Source organism: Urocampus carinirostris, chromosome 6 (genome assembly GCF_059441175.1).
Source record: "Urocampus carinirostris isolate Australia breed hairy pipefish chromosome 6, RoL_Ucar_1.0, whole genome shotgun sequence".
NCBI classification, from domain to species: Eukaryota; Metazoa; Chordata; class Actinopteri; order Syngnathiformes; family Syngnathidae; genus Urocampus; species Urocampus carinirostris.
Genome location: NC_142354.1, coordinates 25,747,400 through 25,767,481, shown reverse-complemented (window position 1 = coordinate 25,767,481; position 20,082 = coordinate 25,747,400). Strand labels below are relative to the sequence as shown.

The window sequence follows — 20,082 nt, the reverse complement described above, 5'->3', positions numbered from 1 at the left end:
GCTTTTTTTAACCCAGATAAACCGTTTTTGGCTGTGCCAACATCATTGCACAATAGTTTTCCAATCATCCATGCGCTTTCTAACACAATTAGCAATCACAATTTAACATTTAGAACACTCGAGTGCTGGTTGCTGGAAATGGGCTTCTATACACTTATATGGATTTTCATTCAAAACCATACATTTGCACCTGAAATAGTCAACTATCATGTTAACAATACATAGGGTGTATTTCTGGTTAGTTTGACGTTCATTTATCTTCATTGAAAAAAATCTGTGCTTTTCATTTAAGAATAAGGACATTTCCAAGCGAACCCAAACTTTTCAACGGTAGTGTAATTGAGAGTTTGTATTAATAAAGACATGTAGTTTTACCTCCTGGTGAGAAAGGGCTTGCGCCCATCTTGGGACTTCCTCTGACTCTGGGTGAACCCATGACATTGTGCGGGGGGCCACTCATACCGGGACTGGCCTGTGGGGGACTAGTCATTCCCATCCCGTATCCTCCGCCTCCAGAACCACCTGAGTGGAACTGACCCATCTGGTGGTGTTGGTGCTGCTGATGCTGATGCATGCCGTGGTGGCCCATCTGATTCATCTGGTTGATTGTGTTCATTGAATTCATGGAATTGATTGGGCCCATGTTGTTCATTTGATGCATGGGATTAATTTGATGCATGGGGTTCATCTGATTCATGCGGTTGCTTCCACCGTAAGGAGCGGCACCTCTTTGAGCTATGTTACCCTGGTCGGACAGCCCGTAGGTCATGTTCATGCCTCCAGCGGACACCATGTTCATCTGCTGGTTTGGGTTGCTCGCACTCATACTTTGAGGCCGAATGCCTCCGACTTGGTTGCTGCAATAGCTGTTCTGCTCTCTGAAGTTAAATTAAAAATGAAAAAAATTAGTAGTTGAATTCTAATAGAATTTTAACTTAAATGACCAAACAGGATACAATTTTTATATTTGTTTTGGAATATCATAGTCTGTAGCTACTAGTAAATAGTGCATTCGTGCTTTTTTACTGTATGCAAAGCATTAACATTTTACAGTTAAACCAGGGGGTTGGTCAAAGCACTGGAGCACGGGTGGGTTTTAAAAATTTTTTTTTTAGAAGCAATTATTAAATAAAGGCATCAAAAGGCTCAAACAAAATTAATCTTTTATTAAAGGTGGGGTGCGCCGTTTGAGGCGTACTTGATATGTAAAGTTAAATACTTTCTCTGTTAATTTGTTAACAATGCTTTGATTTCAAAGAGCCCTTAAGCTTTAATTTCGACTGAGCCGATCTGCTTTTACTTTTGTTAGAGCTGTTTGGTGGCGGAACACATTAGGTTCGAGGAATGAGAGCTGGGAGGAGTGCTGGAGAGTGACATCATAATCATCCATGCAGGGATGATGTCAGTGTAGCATGGAAATGGTGAATGTAGAAAAAGACGTGCTAATAGTAAAGTCCAAATGCCAACATAAACCCCAAGAAAGAAGGAAAAAAAGGTTAAAACAAACGCATCTAAGAAATGCGTGTACTTACACGCGCATCATAAATGAGCTGACTGAGGTGGCAATCATGACTTTAAGATAAGAGATGGTAACAAAGCTCCAAATTAAGGGAGGCTCCTCTAAGAAGGTTGGTTGGTTGGATGGATCCCTGAACCACTAGGGTCATAGGGGCACCATTTCCTGTAGTGTATCTTAAGCAAGTACAGCCGGGTGGCACCCATCCCTCTTCAGGCCAACATACGTTTCCACCCGGTCTCCAACCGGGGACCTTTTGCGTGTTAGGCTAATGTGCTGTACTACTTGAAACTGTTTGGTCCCGAATAAATTATGAACAACTAATTTGCCCCAAATTCATTTTGACTCAAATGTTCTTCTGTTTAATAAGAAAAAAATAAGTATTTTGGTTGTTTAAGTTTAAAACAAAAAATGCGTTTGACAAAAAGGTTTTTTAGTGCAAAATTAGATGACCAAAACTGTGTCCTTTTGTTGGAGTTTTTTTTTTAGTTTGAAACTACCAATTTTGTGTTGTTTTATTTAGAATAGCATAATGAACAAGGTCATTTGGTTTTAAACAACTCCACAATTTGGTATCTTTGATGAATAAAAAAACTTTGAAAGTCTGATCAAGTTAACTACAATTTCAGACAAAACTAAATATACCATGCATTAGATAAAAATTACATTCTTACCTCTGAAGCAAGTGAGTTGACAGAAACGAGTGTGGTTCCTTGGTGTTCGGATTCCTGCAGAGATCACTGCGCGTCTGGGCCGTGACAGGCGTGCCATCGGAGAGGGAGAATCGGTAGAGTGGTGTCTCTGCATGGCCATTATGGAAAGCTGTTGTGGAACAGAGCAATGGAAAAATAAAATAAAAATTCCACCCGTCTAGAACGGAGACCGACCCAGATGTGAACCCTCAACCTGTTAAAAAGTGTCAAAAAGGGCTAGGAAAACATGAAAAATGAAGCACAAACCATCTTGATAGTGGCGTTTGTAAGACCATGGTTGCCCGTCGCTTCGACTGAGGAACATTTGTATGCAACGCCTCACCAGGTCCTCCCAGCCTGGACGCATTGTGGTGTGAAGAGTGCTGTGCTGCTCAATTTCAATGAGTTTACCTAAAATTGTAGGACAGAAATAAAGTGTCAATTTTAATTGAATCTTATATTAGCACTCTTTACTATAAAAACGGTTTGGTTAAATATAAACTAAATTTGGTCAATATTGGGGCAATCCACTACTTTGATCAATTTGAATCAGCTTCCAAAAGTTTTTTTTAATACAAAATTTAAAACACAAACAAGGGAGGTGTTTTTGTATACTCTAACCAAATATCTTTGATCTAAAAAAAACTAACAGCTGCATTTTGTTTTAGTAAAAAATTATTAAAAATGTTATGCCATTTTTAACAAAATAACCCCTTTTTTAAAGTTGTTTGGTACATCCATCTATTACATTTTTGCACTGCTTATCCTCACAAGGGTCGCTGGCGTGCTGTAGCCCATTCCAGCCATTTTTGGGGTAGTACTCTTATTTGGTACAATTCAACCAATTTTTTTCTGGTGATTAAACACCTCGGGGCGTATAAAACAAATCTACCAATTTTAAAGAGACTTTTGTTTTGGGGTAGACAATCCAAATTATCCAAATATCTTGTTTTTATTTGGGTTGTTTTTCAAAACCCAATTTATGTTTAGCTTTGAAAGAGGACTACAATTAGTTTTTTTTTTTATCTTGACAAAAACTAACTTATTTCGTAGGTTTTCATGTGCAAAGCGATCTTAAAGGCTGGATCCACACAAGCCGAGAAGTGATCAGTCAACCCACAAACCTGATTCTTTTTATTTGACCCAACTGTTTTCAGACTCTAGTGAGTTAGTTTTCAAGATGTTTCAAAAAATATATCCTTTGAGATGTACATATGAGAAAAGTACATGATTAAGGCAAATTTAATTTTAAAAGTATTGATGTTGAAGAACATAAGATTTTTTTTCCTTCAAATCAGAATGAGAAATTCAAAAGTATGTGGATTTTTTTGTGAACAATTTCACAAGATGCACTCTGCCTGAGACACAGCATACGTCTTGTCAGTAATTTAGCTCCTACCAAACACACTGAGGCATATCTTTGGTAACATTCTCCAGCATATTTCTGTACATAGAGGTTCTTCTAAAAAAAAAAAAACCAGCATATTGTGATAAATTTCATTATTTTCTGTAATGTACTGAAACAGACTTTCATATATTTTAAGATTTATTTCACACAGCTAAAGTAGTTCAACCCTTTTAATGTTTTAATTTTGATGATTTTGGCAAAAATTGTAAAGAATAACCAAAAATCCTTCCTCACAAATAAGCATATTTCATGCATTCAATAAAAAAATGTTTTTAATTAAAAAAAGGCAACCTTCAAATATTTAAGTTCAGTTGTGCACTCAATACTTTGCAGAAACGACTGCTTTCATGTGGCGTGGCATGGAGGCAATAAGCCTGTGGCACTACTGAGGTGTTATGGAGGCCTTAAGCTCATCCAATGTTGGGTCTTGGTGCCGCTCAACTTTCTCTTGACATTATCCCAGATTCTCTATGGGGTTTGGTCAGGAAACTTGGCAGGCCAATTGAGCACAGTAACACCATTGTCAGTAAGCCATTTACCAATGGTTTTGGCACCATGAGCAGGTGCCAGGTCGTGCTGAATAATAAAACCTTTATCTCCATAAAGCTTTTCAGCAGATGGAAGCATAAAGTTCTCCAAAATCTCCTGATAGCCAGCTGCATTGACCCTGCCCTTGATAAAACCCAGTGCACCAGCAGCTGACATGGTGCCCCAGACCATCCCTGTTTGTGGGTACTTGACACTGGACTGCAGGCATTTTAGCATTTTATTCTTCCCAGTCTTCCTCTCAACTCTGGCACCTGGATTTCTAAAGGACATGCAAAATTTGCTTTCATCTGAAAAAAGTACTTTGCACCTCTCCACTCCAGTGTTGCTTCTTGTTGCCCAGGTCAGCAGTTTCTGCCGCCGTTTCTGGTACAAAAGTGGCTTGACCTGGAGAATGCGCCAAACGTAGGCCACTTCCTGCAAACGCCTGTGCATTGTGGCTCTTGGTGCTTCTACTGCAGACTCAGTCCACTGCTTCCCCAGTCCCCCCAAGGTCTGGAATCGGTCGTTCTCCACAATTTTCCTCAGGAACCAGTCACCTCTTCTGCCACATTTTTTTCTTCTCACAGACTTCCCACTAAAGTGCCTTGATACAGAACTCTGGGAACAGCCTAACCACTCAGATTTTTTTTTTGTGTCTTACCATTTTGCTTGAGGGTATCAATGGTGACAGAAGTCTTACCCATGATTGCGGTTTTGAGTAATAAACAAGACAAGGAGTTTTTAACAGCCTCAGGAATCATTTGCAGGTGTTTAGAGTTAACTCGTTGACTCAGATGATAAGTCAGTAGCTAGTTCAGAGCACCGTTTAATTATAAGCCAATTCTTTGAGATTTTTGGCGTTTCATGATCTGCGTTCCAAAATTATTAATATCACAACAATAAAAGACCTGTAATATTTCAGTTGGTGTGCAATGAATCTAAAATATATGAAAGTTTCATTTTTATCAGTACAGTTTGGAAAATAATGAACTTTATCACAATATGTAAATTTTTTGAGAGGGAACTGTATATTCATTATAAAAATTAATATTCAAAGAATATAAATATTTTTGAGATGCCCTGTATTTCTCAATATGCCAATTCATATGTGTACAATACAAGGAATTAAAAAAGATGGAATACCTGACAGTTCATGTCGTGTAGTAAACCGCTCTGTCCTCTCTGGTACTGTGATGCGTCGGGCCACGCAGATCATACATGACTGGAGATCTGAATCGGTAGAGGATAAAATATGACATTCTGTAACAGCAAGAAATGTTTTACAATAATTCAAATCCATTAGTAATTATAGATCAAGCCTGATTGTTTTTTTAATTTGGGGGAAAAACAGTTTGCTATTGGTACCTTCTCCTTCTTCCATCATTGCCCGCGGCTGGGTGAGAGCAAAACACTGCATGGTCTCATAGCGCTGTCCAGCGGGCCTGTCTTCTGACAACCCATGACTTTGACCGAGAACCAAGTTTACCAACATGCGACAATTGAATGTGTGGCTCTTCTGTCTGAGAGTCTCGCCCGCCCACGAGGCCCCATTTGGAACTACAAGTAGTGGTAAAAAGGGCCACTGAGTGACTATGGCAACATTTTGTATTGTGTTGTATTTGTATGTACAATTAATATCTCACCATTGGTTTTGGGCAAATTTTTGTGGAAGGCTTCCCTGTCTTCCTCATGGATGATATTGTACACACTGGTGTTGATGAGCTCCTCCTGTTTGTACTGAAGGTATTGTGTCACATTGTCCGAAACAAACACAATACTTCCATCACGGTTCACTACAAAAAGGAAACCATCTAGAGCCTGGAAAGGATAAAAACAGATCATTAGTAACACAGACTTTGAGGTGAAGACCAAATTATATTGCATTTCTGGCTCAAGTGGGATGCTGACTTGTAAAAGTAGGGGCCCTAGGTGATCTTTATCAATGACGCCCTGGCCAGTAGAGGACACATCGGCCTTCTGAACATCATCGGAACTGCAAGCATTTTTACCTGTGGAAATATTGATCAGCGACAGGAAAAAAATTAAACTCACAAATAAGGGAAAATAATTTTACAACTGAACTAAATGATCTCTAGGTCAATTAGTACTAAATGTGTCAAAATATGATAGACTTACTTCAATACTGATTTTATATATATATATATATATATATATATCCCCGCGACCCTACTGAGGATAAGCAATGCAGCTAATGAGATATAAATAAATATATATATATATGTGTACACATACATACATACATGCATACATATATTATGTGTACTGTATAATATTGTTTTAGAATTATAATTGTTTTACTGTTGTAATACAACAATAGCAATAATAACATAATATACATTGTTGATAACAAGATTAGAAATGGCACTCCAGGATAAACATATAATAAAATAATTCTAGGAATAAAAAAAAGAAATATTTAAAAGGTAGTGCTTGTAGACTGCCTTGGGTTGTAAGCCCTTCATAAAATAGTGCAATGAAAACAGTCCAATAGTGATGGATTGGAAAGATAACACCTGCCCAACAAAAAAATGTATTTTATTTCTCATCACCAGGTGGCAGTGCAAGTCACGTTTGCATGCTTAACATACCTTTCTATTTTTAAATTCAGCATGTGTCTGAGACTTTGTTTGACAGCCCTCAATATAGTACTAAAATCTCTGGGCTTAAGTGCTTAGTAAGATACAAAATAGAGCAACCTTGGAAAATATGTCCTTATACATTTAACCAGTTGTTTGATCGTATGGAGATTAACGTCAACTAGCTAAGGAGCTGACTGTGAATGTAATGGGAGGAAACGGTAAAGATAATCTTAACACTTTACCAGCCACAGACAGATGAATACATCAAAAATCCAGTTTACTGTAACTGGGCTGGTTAATCAGATCATATTTGCAATGATGCAGAAAATGTCTAAGGTTCCTCGATATTCTCAAATGAGAAGCAGTGTTTGGCAAAACAGACCAACAGTGTCCCTGACAGGCTTGCGGCATAAGCACCGAGCATTGGTCTCAATTACTGGTGTTCGTTTACCCTGGATGACACAGCCAAACTGGCTGTCAATCTGAGTGAGGCCTGGCCCTGAACCAAAAGTACCACTTCATCACCGACCGACCTCATCTGCTCTGCAGAAGCGTGATCCATCTTGCCGAAGCGAGTTCACTTTCAATTTTCCACATACAAATAAGGAGGATACAAATTGCGTATCGTGCCTGGGAGGTGCTTATCATGTGCTGTGTTTTGTTGTGTGCACTGTGTTTCCCTCTACCTTGCTCTTTGATTTGTCTGATCTGCCGCACGGTCTCCTTGAGGATTGCACATTTGTCAGGCTTCACATTGAAGCTATCAATGTTGGAGAGGTTAGCGGAGATGAGTTCAGCTAGCTCCTCGATGTACTTGGTCTCTTGTTCCCGTCGACGTTTGTCACACCTGCCGGGGCGCCGAGGGGATTAGAAACGTTGCCAAGACAACCTCACCACCCCGCCAGTAAGCGCAGTAAACTGTTTGGGTAGTTGCAGGGCAGAACAGACGTAATACCAGAAGCATGCAACTAAATAAAATACATCTTGCCCAATTTGCAGATAATTCTACTTGTGATTAAGTTTTTATTATTGTAGAATTTTCTTAACCCCAGTTGTCGGCAACCGCCGGGCTGGCACCTAGCCACACAGAAAGAAAAAAATGTGCCTTATGTTTTGGCGTACACCTGATTTATCAGTGTTTGCACATAATTTTTTCACCCTGACTTTGGGAGCGCGATACATAAAGGTTTTACAGTAGTATACCACTGTAATTAAGCAATGAAAATATCGAGGTCCTTATTCGCTCAGCATTGAATCCAACGGGACTCAAACCCGGATCGTGGCGGTAAATGCGCCGAGCCTAACCAGTAAATCCTCTAACATTGTAGATAACAAAGGAAATGCATTAGACTTTCTTATCATCACATTATTTTTACCCATGCTGCCATGTTGTAATGGTGCATTAAGGAAAAGAGTTCAGCCAACAATGTGCAACGCAGTAATGTGAGTAAAAATAGTGTCATGAGATCAAATCTAATCCCTCTTTCTTTGTCATTTGTGTCGCTCTAATGTTTACAAAGTGGCTTTTTAGATTACTATAATTAAAATTATTATTATCATTACCATTATTAATGGTATTTTTGAGCCGGGCTGTGAGAATATTGACATTGGTGTTACAGAAAATGTCACTTCTCTATCTTGTCTTTCCAGTAAAACAAGAACATACTTAAATATATAGTTATATAATAACCAGGGTAACGTTTCGGGAGCAAAAAAAAAAATATATATATTTGTAAAATTTGAAAAATGACCTCCCAATAGAGCAAGGTTTCACACAACTTCTCCAATTTCATTTTTCTTACATGGTCAGGTGGGGAAGATGGGGGATAATTTTGCTACTTTTAAGTATTGTTTTTTACATTTAAAGCTACAGTGTGTAATATTTGACCACTAGATGGTACTGTGTACAGGTGCGAGCGGGTGCAGTACAACTGGGCAACGGCTTGGGACAAGATAGACATGGCTCAGACCTAAGTTGGGATTCCACTGTGTAAAAGGAATACACATTTCTAGACTGTTTTTTTTTTTTTTTTTTTTTTTTTTACAAAAAATAACATTGGTATGATAGTTTATGTATTTTGCCTCGTAATAATAATAATAATAATAATAATAATAATAATAACTAAAAATCTCTGCCTTTTGGGGTTTTTTCTACACTACAGTAGTTATTTCCATACATGAGAGAATACTGTAAATTGCAATTTTTCATTAAAAGCATCTGTTTGATGTAGCCCACTTATGCCAAACAAGGAATTATAAACGATGTTGCACTGTTTAGATTCTAAAATAGGTAAATAAGCAAAAAAACTGATTATCCATCGTAGTGGGGAGCCATTTTGCCACTCAGTGTGGAGAGAGAATGACATTAAATCCGAGCTGTGATTGGCTTTTACTTGAGCTAATGAGATGTCCTCCTCAGACCACAGTGACACAAAATCTAGATTTTGCAGCTTTACTTCTATTTTAAAAAACAGAATGCAAAAGCACTCACCCTATGCCCGGAGTATCGCAGGTGGACAGTTTACGTTTGCGGTCCGAGCACAGCGGCTCCAACGAGTTGTCGCCCAAGCCACTCATTGTCAGAGCATATCAGCACCTGGAAATTTACAGTCACATTTTAATATGTGTCCACTCACAAATAAGCGCCAATAAATCAGACCTGGAACGAGCTGGGAGTGTTTTACGTGCTCTTGTACAATCTGATCAAAGGATACACACATCCTCTGATGTCAGTGAAATATGTCAGACCTCGGGCAAACCTTGAAAGCTTAGTGTCAAGTTTAAAAAAAAAACAACTCACAGATACACACAGCAAACTCCCCAAGAAACTGGGGTTATAAATGAAATGACTTCTACGGGGAGAGCCGATTCCTTCTGATTTATGGGGGGGAAGACTATCCAGTTAGTAAAGCAGCCTTGGTTCTTGATGGGATTGAAATCTCATCTGTTCCACTGTGAGGAGCGACTGATGATGATGTGGTGATTTGAGGCCTCGAGGGAGATGGGTCATCCTGCGTTCAGCCAGCCGGCATATGCGGGCAGCAAGAGAGCCGTGAAAATGCCTTTGCCCCCTTCCTGAAGTTGTGTTTTTGCGTATTCATCATTCACAAAAAGGTTTCAGGTCATCAAACCAGTTTTAATATCACACATAGACAACCCAAGGAAATACAAAATGCGGTTTTAAAATTCCGATTCCATTTATTAAGGCACAAGAAAAATATCAAAACCTATCAGGCCCCATGTGAAAAAGTATTCGCCGCCCCTTGTAAAGTGACAAAGTAACTGTGACTAACCACAGGAGAAAGCTGAGTTTAATTTCACAAGCCACACCCAAAATTAATTGCCACCACTTGTGATAAATGAAGAAATCACTTTAAACTGAATCGTTAAGACAAATTGAAGATTACAAAATCTCAACACAACTGACATGCCACGATCCAAGGAAATTCCTGAAGAAATTAGAAAAAAGTGATTTAAATCAGTCCAGAAAAAGGTCAAAATAGCCCTTTCAAAGTCAGTGAGGCTCCAGCAAACCACTGTCAGAATCATTATCCACATATACTGGACTGTCTCAGAAAATTAGAATATTGTGATAAAGTTCTTTATTTTCTGTAATGCAATTAAAAAAACAAAAATGTCATACATTCTGGATTCATTACACATCAACTGAACTATTTCAAGCCTTTTATTATTTGAACATTGCTGAATTTGGCTTACAGCTTAAGAAAACTCAAAAATCCTATCTCAAAATATTAGAATACTTCCTCAGACCAAGTAAAAAAATAATTTTATAACAGCAAAACTAAATCAAACATTTGAAAATGTCCATTGATGCACTCAGTACTTGGTTGGGAATCCTTTTGCACGGATTACTGCATCAATCCGGCATGGCATGGAGGCAATCAGCCTGTGGCATTGCTGAGGTGTTATTGATGCCCAGGATGCTTCGATAGCGGCCTTCAGCTCATTTGCATTTGTAGGTCTGGTGTCTTTCATCTTCTTCTTAACTATATCCCACAAATTCTCAATGGGGTTCAGGTCAGGGGAATTAGCAGGCCAATCAAGGACAGTGATGCCATGGTCAGTGCACCAGTTACTGGTGGTTTTGGCACTGTGGGCAGGTGCCAGATCATGCTGGAAAATGAAATCCTCATCTCCATAGAGCTTTTCAGCAGATGGAAGCATGTAGTGCTCTAAAATCTCTTGGTACACAGTTGCATTTACTCTGGACTTGATGAAACACAGTGGACAAACACCAGCAGCTGACATGGCTCCCCAAACCATTGCTGACTGTGGGAACTTCACACTGGATTTCAAGCAACTTGTATTTTGCTCCTCTCCAGCCTTTCTCCAGACTCTGGCGCCTTGACTTCCAAATGAAATGCAAAACTTGCTTTCGTCTGAAAAGAGGACTTTGGACCACTCTGTAACTGTCCAGTGCTTCTTCTCCATAGCCCAAGTCAGACGCTTCTTCCAATGTCTTGAGTTCAGAAGTGGCTTGACCATGGGAATACGGCTATTGTAGCCCATTTCCCGGACACGTCTGTGAACTGTGGCTTTTGATACCTGGACTCCAGCTTCAGCCCACTGTCTTTGAAGCTCCCCCAAATTCTGGAAGCGGCTCTTCTTCACAATTTTGTTAAGGCTGCGGTCTTCTCTCTTGGTTGTGCAGCGTTTCCGGCCACATTTTTCCCTTCCAACAGACTTTTTGTGGATATGCTTTGAAAATGCACTCTGTGAACAGCCTGCTCTTTGAGAAATTTCTTTTTGTGTCTTACCCTCCTGATGGAGGGTATCAATGATGGTCCTCTGGACAGCAGACAGATCAGCAGTCTTCCCCATACTTGTGATTTAGTTTACTGAACCAAGCTGAGTGTTTTTAAGGCTCAGGAAACCCTCGCAAGGCGTTTCGAGTTAATTAGATGATTCAGGTGATTAGTTGAATAGCCTACTTGTATACTTTTTCATGATAATCTAATATTTTGAGATGGGATTTTTGAGTTTTCTTAAGCTGTAAGCCAAATTCAGCAATATTCAAATAATAAAAGGCTTGAAATAGTTCAGTTGATGTGTAATGAATCCAGAATGTACGACATTTTTGTTTTTTTAATTGCATTACAGAAAAAAAAAGAACATTATCACAATATTCTAATTTTCTGAGACAGTCCAGTAGGAGAAAAATGCGAAGAGTGGCAAACCTTCCCCGGGTAGGTTTAAGCGTTTCCAAAAGTGGCCCTGTGGAGATCAGTTTACACAATAAAATCTTTGCAACTGTGTATTTTACTCTGGCAAAATTTTTTTTTTTTAGACATTTTGAAAGCGTTGTAAATATTTGACTTCTTTTCAGAAGTCAATCAATGATTGTGCACTCTTGTGCGTAATAATGATGCATAGAAATCAATCACGTGGCCTTGGAGTCTAATTTGAATAGACAGTGATGTCTGAGTATCACTTTGTTCAGAATTTCATTGGCTAACCAATTTGTCAATCGTCGTTCGAATCATTTAATACTGGTCGAAGATATTCTGAGCTAAAAAAGGCGGTCTCGATGTTAATAATACATACTGCTATTGACCGAGAGTGGTGTCAACAAAAACAGATTAGAAATAAACGGACTCGTAAAATTATTTCCGAATGGAAATTTTGTCGCAAAACAAATTGGTTGCAAAATGGAACGTGCAGCAATGTAGAAATGCTTTTAGGTCATTTTTTTTCGTATCCGTTGGCATTGTGTGTTTTGGAGTAAATATTTTACACAGTTGGACTTACTGGATGGTCCTGGATGTAACGACTCCATGTTTGCGGGGAATCCTATAATCACATGACAACTAGAGGACTTATTTGTGAGCTTTCACGGCTTTATAGTTTTTGGGTATCTTGTTTCAGACTGACTGTGATGTTTATGTGAGTAGTAGGTTTTGAAGTAATGGTCATATCTTGAATCCCAAGAGTTTAAGCTTTCAAATGATTTGTGGCATAATGTATTTTAGTGACTGGTGACATCGTAAAGACACTAAGGCGGGCCAGCGGACTACTGATAAAGTCAGGCGTTAGTCAGTGTTCATGAGTCAACAATAAAAACACTTGACAGGCAAAATCGCGGCTGACACAAAATAACACAAAAGGCGTCTCACATTTGACAAGGAGCATCTTGATTATCCTCAAGACTGAAACATTCTGTGGACTGATAAGTCAAAAATCAAACTTTTTGGAAGGTGTGCCAGCTGGTTACATCTGGCGTAAACATCACACAGCATTTGACAAAAAGAACTTGATCCCTACAGTAAAGCATGATGTTGCCAGTGCAATGGTCTGGGGATGCTCTGCTGCCTCAGGACTGGGACAACTTGCTTGGGTTGACAGAATAATGAATTATGGTGTTTACCAGAAGATCCTGAAGGAGAAGGTCCAGCTATCAGTTTGTGCCCTAAAACTCGTGCGCTCTTGGATCATTAAACAGGACAACGATCCGAAACACACAAGTCCACCTCTGAATGGCTCAAAAACAAACAGGATCAAGGTTCCAGAGTGGTCAAGTCAAAGTCCAGATTTGAATCTAATTGAGATTCTGTGGTGAGAGAAACAGACAGTTTGTGCTAGGAAACCCTCATATATAGATAGATAGATAGATAGATACTTTATTCATCCCCGAAGGGAATGGCAACTTTGAAACGATTTGGCAAAGAAGAGTGGGCCAAAATCCCTCCAAAGTGTTGTAAAAGACTCATTACCAGTTATCGGAAACGATTGATTTTTTTATTTTTTTCATTGCTGCCAAAGGTGGTCCAACTTGCCATTACTTTCAGGGGGCAATTACATTTTCACATAGGGCCAGATAGATTTTATTTTGTGTGTGCCTTGATAATGGAATCAACATTGCAAAAGAGAATTTTGTATTTCCGTAGGTTGTCTCTGTGTGATATTAAAATTGGTAAAAAAAAAACACATACCAAATTTTTCCCGACAATGTATATTAGGAGCACTTTCTGGTGAATGTGCACGCTAGGGCATGCCGCAGCAGTGTGTGAGCGAGATTCATGCAGGGAGCAGCGAGGCATAGATTCGGCAGCCTGCCACTATGACTGTGAACGACCACATGAGCAGAAAAAAGGGTATGCAGTTCTCAATCAAGTGTAGCCTAGATTTGATTTTTATGCATTCCTTTGCTTAGATTTGCCCACTCAGCTGCATCCGTTCTTTCCCCCAAAAGGTTTTAACTGCTCTTTTCCCTGCATGCCATCCAATGACAAACCCTCCCCTTTTGAATATAGAATTCAATCCAGTGGCATTTATATTGCACTGAAGCAAAACCTCAGTTATGTCTGGGCAGGTCAAGGATTACATGTTTGACCTACATTTTCATCGCGACAACAGCGCCAAGGAATATTGGCATTTAACTGACAGCTACCAAAGGAAGAGTATTTTACAACAACTGTTTTCTTTCAAACGACAATTATAAAAATAAAAATCAATACAGTACAATCCTGGCACTACAGATACTGATCATTGATTATATACAGTCAAGAGACGGGCGGCATGGCGGGTGGGTGGTTAGCGCGCAGCCCCACATTGTGGAGGTCTAGGGTCGATTCCAGCTACCACAGCCTCCCCGTGTAGAGTTTGCATGTTCTCCCAGTGCATGCGTGGGTTTCCTCCGGGCACTCTAGTTTTCCTCCCACAGTCCAAATTGTCCCTTTGTGTAAATGAGGGTGTGAATGATTGTATGTCATTGTGTGCCCTGTGATTGTCTTGAAACCAATTCAGGGTATCCCCTGCCCACTCCCCAAAGAGGGCTGGGATGGGCTCCAGTACCCCTGTGGCCCTAGTAAGTGGCCTAGAAAATGGATGGATGGATGGAGTAGAGAAACACTTTGCGCTCCGGTTTACTACGGATTGTGTATATACCGTATTTTCCGCACTATAAGGCGCACCTAAAAGCCTTTATTTTTTTTCAAAAGCTGACCATGCGCCTTATAATACAGTGCGCCTTATTTATGGATCAACATTAATTTGCAAAGTCTTCCAACTAACTTGCAGCCGCCGACTAGATTTTCCCCCGAACGCCAAGTAGTACGCGGTGTATGCTGGGATTTATTTACCGGCGTTTCATTGGCTAACCAATGTGTCAATCATCATTTGAATCGATCACTATTGGCTAAAGTTATTCGGAGGTCAAGGGGCGGATCCTTTTTATCATTTACAGGCTGGCATTGACTTAAACGGCAAAACAAAGCCTGCAACTGGCCGAAAAAGATGCGTCAATCATCAGTTGAATCGATCACTATTGGCTAAAGTTATTCGGAGGTCAAGAGGCGGATCCTTTTTATCATTTACAGGCTGGCATTGACTTAAACGGCAAAACAAAGCCTGCAATTGGCCGAAAAAGATGAGTGTGTATAGCACGTTGGGTTGATGGCATAGAGAGCATTTTTTACTATTCTGTATTTGTAAATATTTTATTCTCCTGGATTTACTACACTCACGGATATAAGAGGAAATTGGCTGCACATTATTATGAACACAACGACTTCGGTGAGCTACTCCAGGTTTTATATTATCCCTGTATCTTGTTTCAGACTAACTCGATGTTTCTGTGATAAGCGGTGCAGATAATGGATGGAATGGAGTGTCTATTTTTAAATTAAACTCAATTCCAAGCGTTTATTGTCATATGCACAATAAAGTTGCGAGCGAAAAAGAAAATAGAAACTAAGGAATGGTTGGCATTTCTTGAATCCCAAGACTTTAACCTTCCGAATGATGGAACGATGCATTTGAGTGACATCGTACGGACACCGCATCCGCACGTGTTCTCGACACGTATTTGCGTCTTTGCAAGCTTTCGGAATGTTAAGGGGGTAATAAGTTTGACTGAACTATCTGACTGTTTTGTCAACGTTCCCATTGTAGCGCCTTATAATCCGGTGCGTCTTATGTATGTCAAAAATAGGACCAAAAACTATTTTTTCGGGGTGCGCCATATAACCCGGTGCGCCTTATAGTGCGGAAAATACGGTAATTGTCTAGATTATCATTCATATCAACAGATTGTACATAGTGTTCTGCAGCAGAAAGCACACAGCAAATGCTATCACGGGGACAGGTTGGAGAGTGATAAGTGTGTTGGGTGGGCGTGACTGTCATTGCGCGACTGATATAGGCTTTTGTTTACTATCAGAAAAAAAGCCGGCATGGGCAGGTGCACAAATTAATCTGTCCACCCAAAACAAACTGAGAAGCACAGCTACAACTAGTATTTTCAGCGGCTCGTTACATGGGAATCCTGCAATTAAATCAGTCATTGTGGAAAGTCAGAAAAGCGGAAAAAGTGGTGATTTACAGCAGGATACTCCGTAGATGAAGCGGCGCCACAGGGCCGGCCTACTTACATAACTCTTACAAGCTACTCCTGTCGATCCTGTATCACTTTATGGTAGTACATTACCGTATTTGTGAAATGATTGATCGGTAAAAAATATATATATATCACTGACAACAATCACACAACATAGTATGCAACAAGATTTAAAACCTGATCCTGGCAGTAGAAGCGCCAAATTTTAACCACAAGATCACTAAGGTTATAGATAATATGGGAAAAGGCTTTACATTTTATCTTATCCTCACAATATATTTACTCACGATGCCACGTTGTAATGGAGCATTATGGAAAAGAGTTCCGCCAAATCAACGTTACAACGTGACACCATGAGTAAAAGTGGAGTGATGATGAAATGAATGTAATACATTTACCTGGATCATATATCTAGTAGTAGTCTAGTGGTTGAGATCTGTCGCTTTCACCACGGCCATCTAGGTTCAAATGCCATTACTTCCATCCAAAGTTGCACAAATGTGATCAGCAGTACTTTAAGGGTTCGTTATACACTAACAATTATGATACCTTATTGTCATTGTAAAACAATACTTTAAAGAGGTTTGTTTTTCTAAATTTACAATATTTATAAAACATATTTTTTAGTAATATAAGGTGCATACATAAGCTTCTAAATAAGCAAAATTGTCTAGTATGGTAAAGTACTATTTTTTTGTTTAAAGTAAAACTTTCCTAATCTACTACATTTTAACATAATTTTATACTAAAAATGAAAAAAAAATTCTGCATTTTCACATGTTTAAAAGGTAAATTGATCCCGAATTGTTTGGGTTCTGACCTCGGCAAATTACATTGTACATTATGTTGCAATTCTAATACAAATTTGAATAAAAAAAGATTCATAAATGACTAAAACTTAATTCCCCTTACTTTGAGGATAAACTTTCAATTCATTAAGAAGGATCAGTAAAGGAGCACAAAAAATACACTGAAATGAGTACAATTTATGATAATTGACCAACAACTGATTTTTAGCCGTGTTTTTTTTTAAAACACACACAGAATTTAAATTTCAACAGTGCAACTGTGTGAAGCTCCTACAAACACGACTCTGGAAAGCTGTGACGACTCAGCAAGGCTAATGTTGACCAGCCTTATTATTTTGTGAAGTTTTTTTATGCTACCATAAAAATCTGTCCGCTAATCATTGAGCATCCCCCATTACCAAGTTAAACTCAGAATAGTCGCGATGCAATCATCAATCTTGTTTCTTTGCACTAGCACTGACCCAAGACTGACCCTCCCTTTACTTCACACTGGAGGAAATCTTAATTCCAGGGCAGAGAGGTCTCTCCTCCTTCCAACTAATACCAAGTTGCTGATCTCTGCTGTACGACCATATTATCCTGTAAAACCATACTGAGTAAACGTGGGGAGAGCAAGCAAGTCTTTCAGCACAAAGGAATGAGCTCATTCCAGGGTTGAAAAGTGGAGAACGGATGAGAGCAATTATGCAACCCCGGCCCTACTTTTGCAGGCTAGGACATGCAGCGAGGTCACCCGCCGCCTCTACTACCAACGCGCACAAGTGGACTACCTCAGAATCACACTCTATACTATAAATCTGCTTGCCCAACGACAGAAATTATCTTGCTTTGCTCCGCTATGGCGAGCTGCCTTGGGCTGAACTCTTTTCTTCCTTCCTTCCTTCCTAGTTTGTGTCCTGGGGCTCACCTTTCCAGGAGCAGACAAAGATGACAACAAAGACAGCATTGCATTCTCAAGCGAGGCTTTCTGAGAAAAGGGACTCACATTGCAGGCTGTAAATTTTCACTCTGCTTGCAGAAAAACATGTTAGAACATGTTTTAACCTAGAGACGGTGTTTTCTCACAAAAATAATGATAAAAAACGGCTATGTTGCTAGCAGTAGTGTATACTCTTACCTGGACCGATCGAGCAGGAGTTAAGAGAATGTCACGTATCTTCAGGGTCTATATGCTGATTAAATGTCCAAATTCAAGCACGTTTGAAGGACTTTCAAAGTCAATTTTCCAATTTCACCAGTACTGGTGTGAATAACGCATTATGCAAACCCACAAATATATTTTCAATTTTCAAATGCGATTTTGAATCTTGCGTGTGCAATTATCAAGATATAAGATTTTTAGATATTGGGTAAATTGAGAATACATATTTTTTAAGATAAATCTCTCGCAATATATGGGTGTTTGGTAAAAAATGACTTAACATTTTTAGTTGCAGGAAGTTATTCCCATTACAATTTACCACATCATTTTTTGTTTAGCCCATAATGTATACGTAAATACTTGCACTAATACACCTTTTATTTTGCCCTGTTAGGTGTAGCATGCATGCACCTGTCATTATGGGCGCAAGACGCTTCCGAGGACAATGCTGTACAAACTAATGCCAGCTGCAGTTAGACAACAGAAAATTAAATGGAATGGCAAAGCCAAGCCATCAGAGAGCATTGTTGGTGTCATTTTTAAGCGGACTTGTTAAGACACAGGGCAACAATTTCAAGCATTTACTAGCACTTTACCAACAATTTAATCACTTTTTAAGCCTTGAAAACCCATTAAACTTCAAGCATTTAAGGAATTAAAGAACCCTTACAAATGCTTTATCTTTTTTTTTTGAACACATACACATTCTCACCTTAGTGTGTACAATCCCCACAAGAGTGCCATCCGTGTTCCCCAGGTAACTTCAACGTGCTGTCATCGCCTGAGGAAGTGAAGAACAGTTTAAACATCACATCGTGCGTTTACGTTGAGCTTGACGTAAATTGTTGAGGATAAATTATTTTGTGGAAATTTAGCAAGAAAGCCACAGTAAAGTTGCATCCTGTTTGCTTCGTTGCTCAGCTTGCTCCACTGCGTCATCACTTCCCTTTCCTGGAAGAATGCCCACTGCCACTTCAGCCACCCGATTTATATTCTGTCTCTATCAGACGCGCTGTTTCGAGTCTTTTTGTTCTATGCTTAAAATCATGCATTTACAAGCAAGCAATAAAACAGAAAAAAACTTGCATTTATTAATAGTAATTCAAGGGACACTACACAAAAAAGAGTGTATGCTGTTTAGAGCCGGGGTCACCATCCTTTTTTTAAGGTGAGAGCAACTTTTTACTGATTGGCACAAAGGGCTACCAGGTTGATATGAATTTCTAAAAGGACAACTTATGTTATTACTGTGTTGATAATAATTGTCACACCTGGTAATAACATAATAAGAGTTAGAATAGGCCCAGTCAACCACTGAAATGTAATTCCAGTTAGAAATCAAATTTGCTGGAAAATCACAATGACCCACTGGTGAGCCATTTTCAGAACCTGTTTGCAGGCTACTCGGGTGTTTTTAGTGGGCTACCTGGTGCCCACAGGCCCCCATTGGTGACCCCTTGTAGAGGTAAAAATTAAGCTACAACTAATCAAACATGAAATTAATATTTAGTCATGTATTCATCTTTTTTATTCAAATTTGTATTAGAATTGCAACAAAACGTAAAATGTAATTTAAAGTTTTTTTTAAACATTTTGCCGAGGTCCGGACCCAAACAATTCGGTAAACTTCCGTTTTTCAAAAATTCTGACAGTGGTCATCTTACAGGGGTAATGATTGAGGCCATTGTCTGTATAGAAAGGTTCTAAAGAAAAAAAGCCTGGTTATTCGGCATGTCTTTCACTAGCCATATCTGGCAAAAAAGAGGATACTTCGGAGTGATGACAGCAAAGTCACCATTTATGAATTAATTATTTTAGTGGTGAAACTAGATGTCTTTAGATTAATTTATGTTCTATGAAATCAAGTATTTTAATTTAGATGTATTTATTCATTGTTTATCCAACCCTAGCTCAAACTGTAGCTTTAATCCCATGCATCTTTTAGTCCAGTGTGCCTTATGAATGAAAAATATTACACAAAAGACAATTTTTTGGGGTGCGCCTTACAGTGCCAAAAAATATGGTAATCGACA

The 20,082-nt window shown here is 39.1% G+C and overlaps 1 protein-coding gene across 6 annotated transcripts in view; it reads right to left on the bottom strand.

Moving 5' to 3' along the window:
* ncoa3 (nuclear receptor coactivator 3) overlaps nt 1-20,082 on the bottom strand; it is a 48,475-nt gene that overhangs the window by 12,551 nt on the left and 15,842 nt on the right. For 5 of the 6 annotated variants that reach the window (XM_088338459.1, XM_088338461.1, XM_088338463.1 and 2 more), the window contains exons 2-11: nt 18,762-18,830; nt 9,236-9,340; nt 7,431-7,591; nt 6,053-6,153; nt 5,788-5,962; nt 5,510-5,701; nt 5,288-5,404; nt 2,476-2,619; nt 2,191-2,338; nt 376-878 (exon numbers count right to left, since the gene is read on the bottom strand). In XM_088338459.1, the coding sequence (XP_088194585.1) occupies nt 376-878; nt 2,191-2,338; nt 2,476-2,619; nt 5,288-5,404; nt 5,510-5,701; nt 5,788-5,962; nt 6,053-6,153; nt 7,431-7,591; nt 9,236-9,321 (1,627 nt within the window). In that variant the 5' untranslated portion in view covers nt 9,322-9,340; nt 18,762-18,830. The remainder of the gene's footprint in view (nt 1-375; nt 879-2,190; nt 2,339-2,475; nt 2,620-5,287; nt 5,405-5,509; nt 5,702-5,787; nt 5,963-6,052; nt 6,154-7,430; nt 7,592-9,235; nt 9,341-18,761; nt 18,831-20,082) is intronic. The other variant, XM_088338462.1, reaches the window with a different exon arrangement.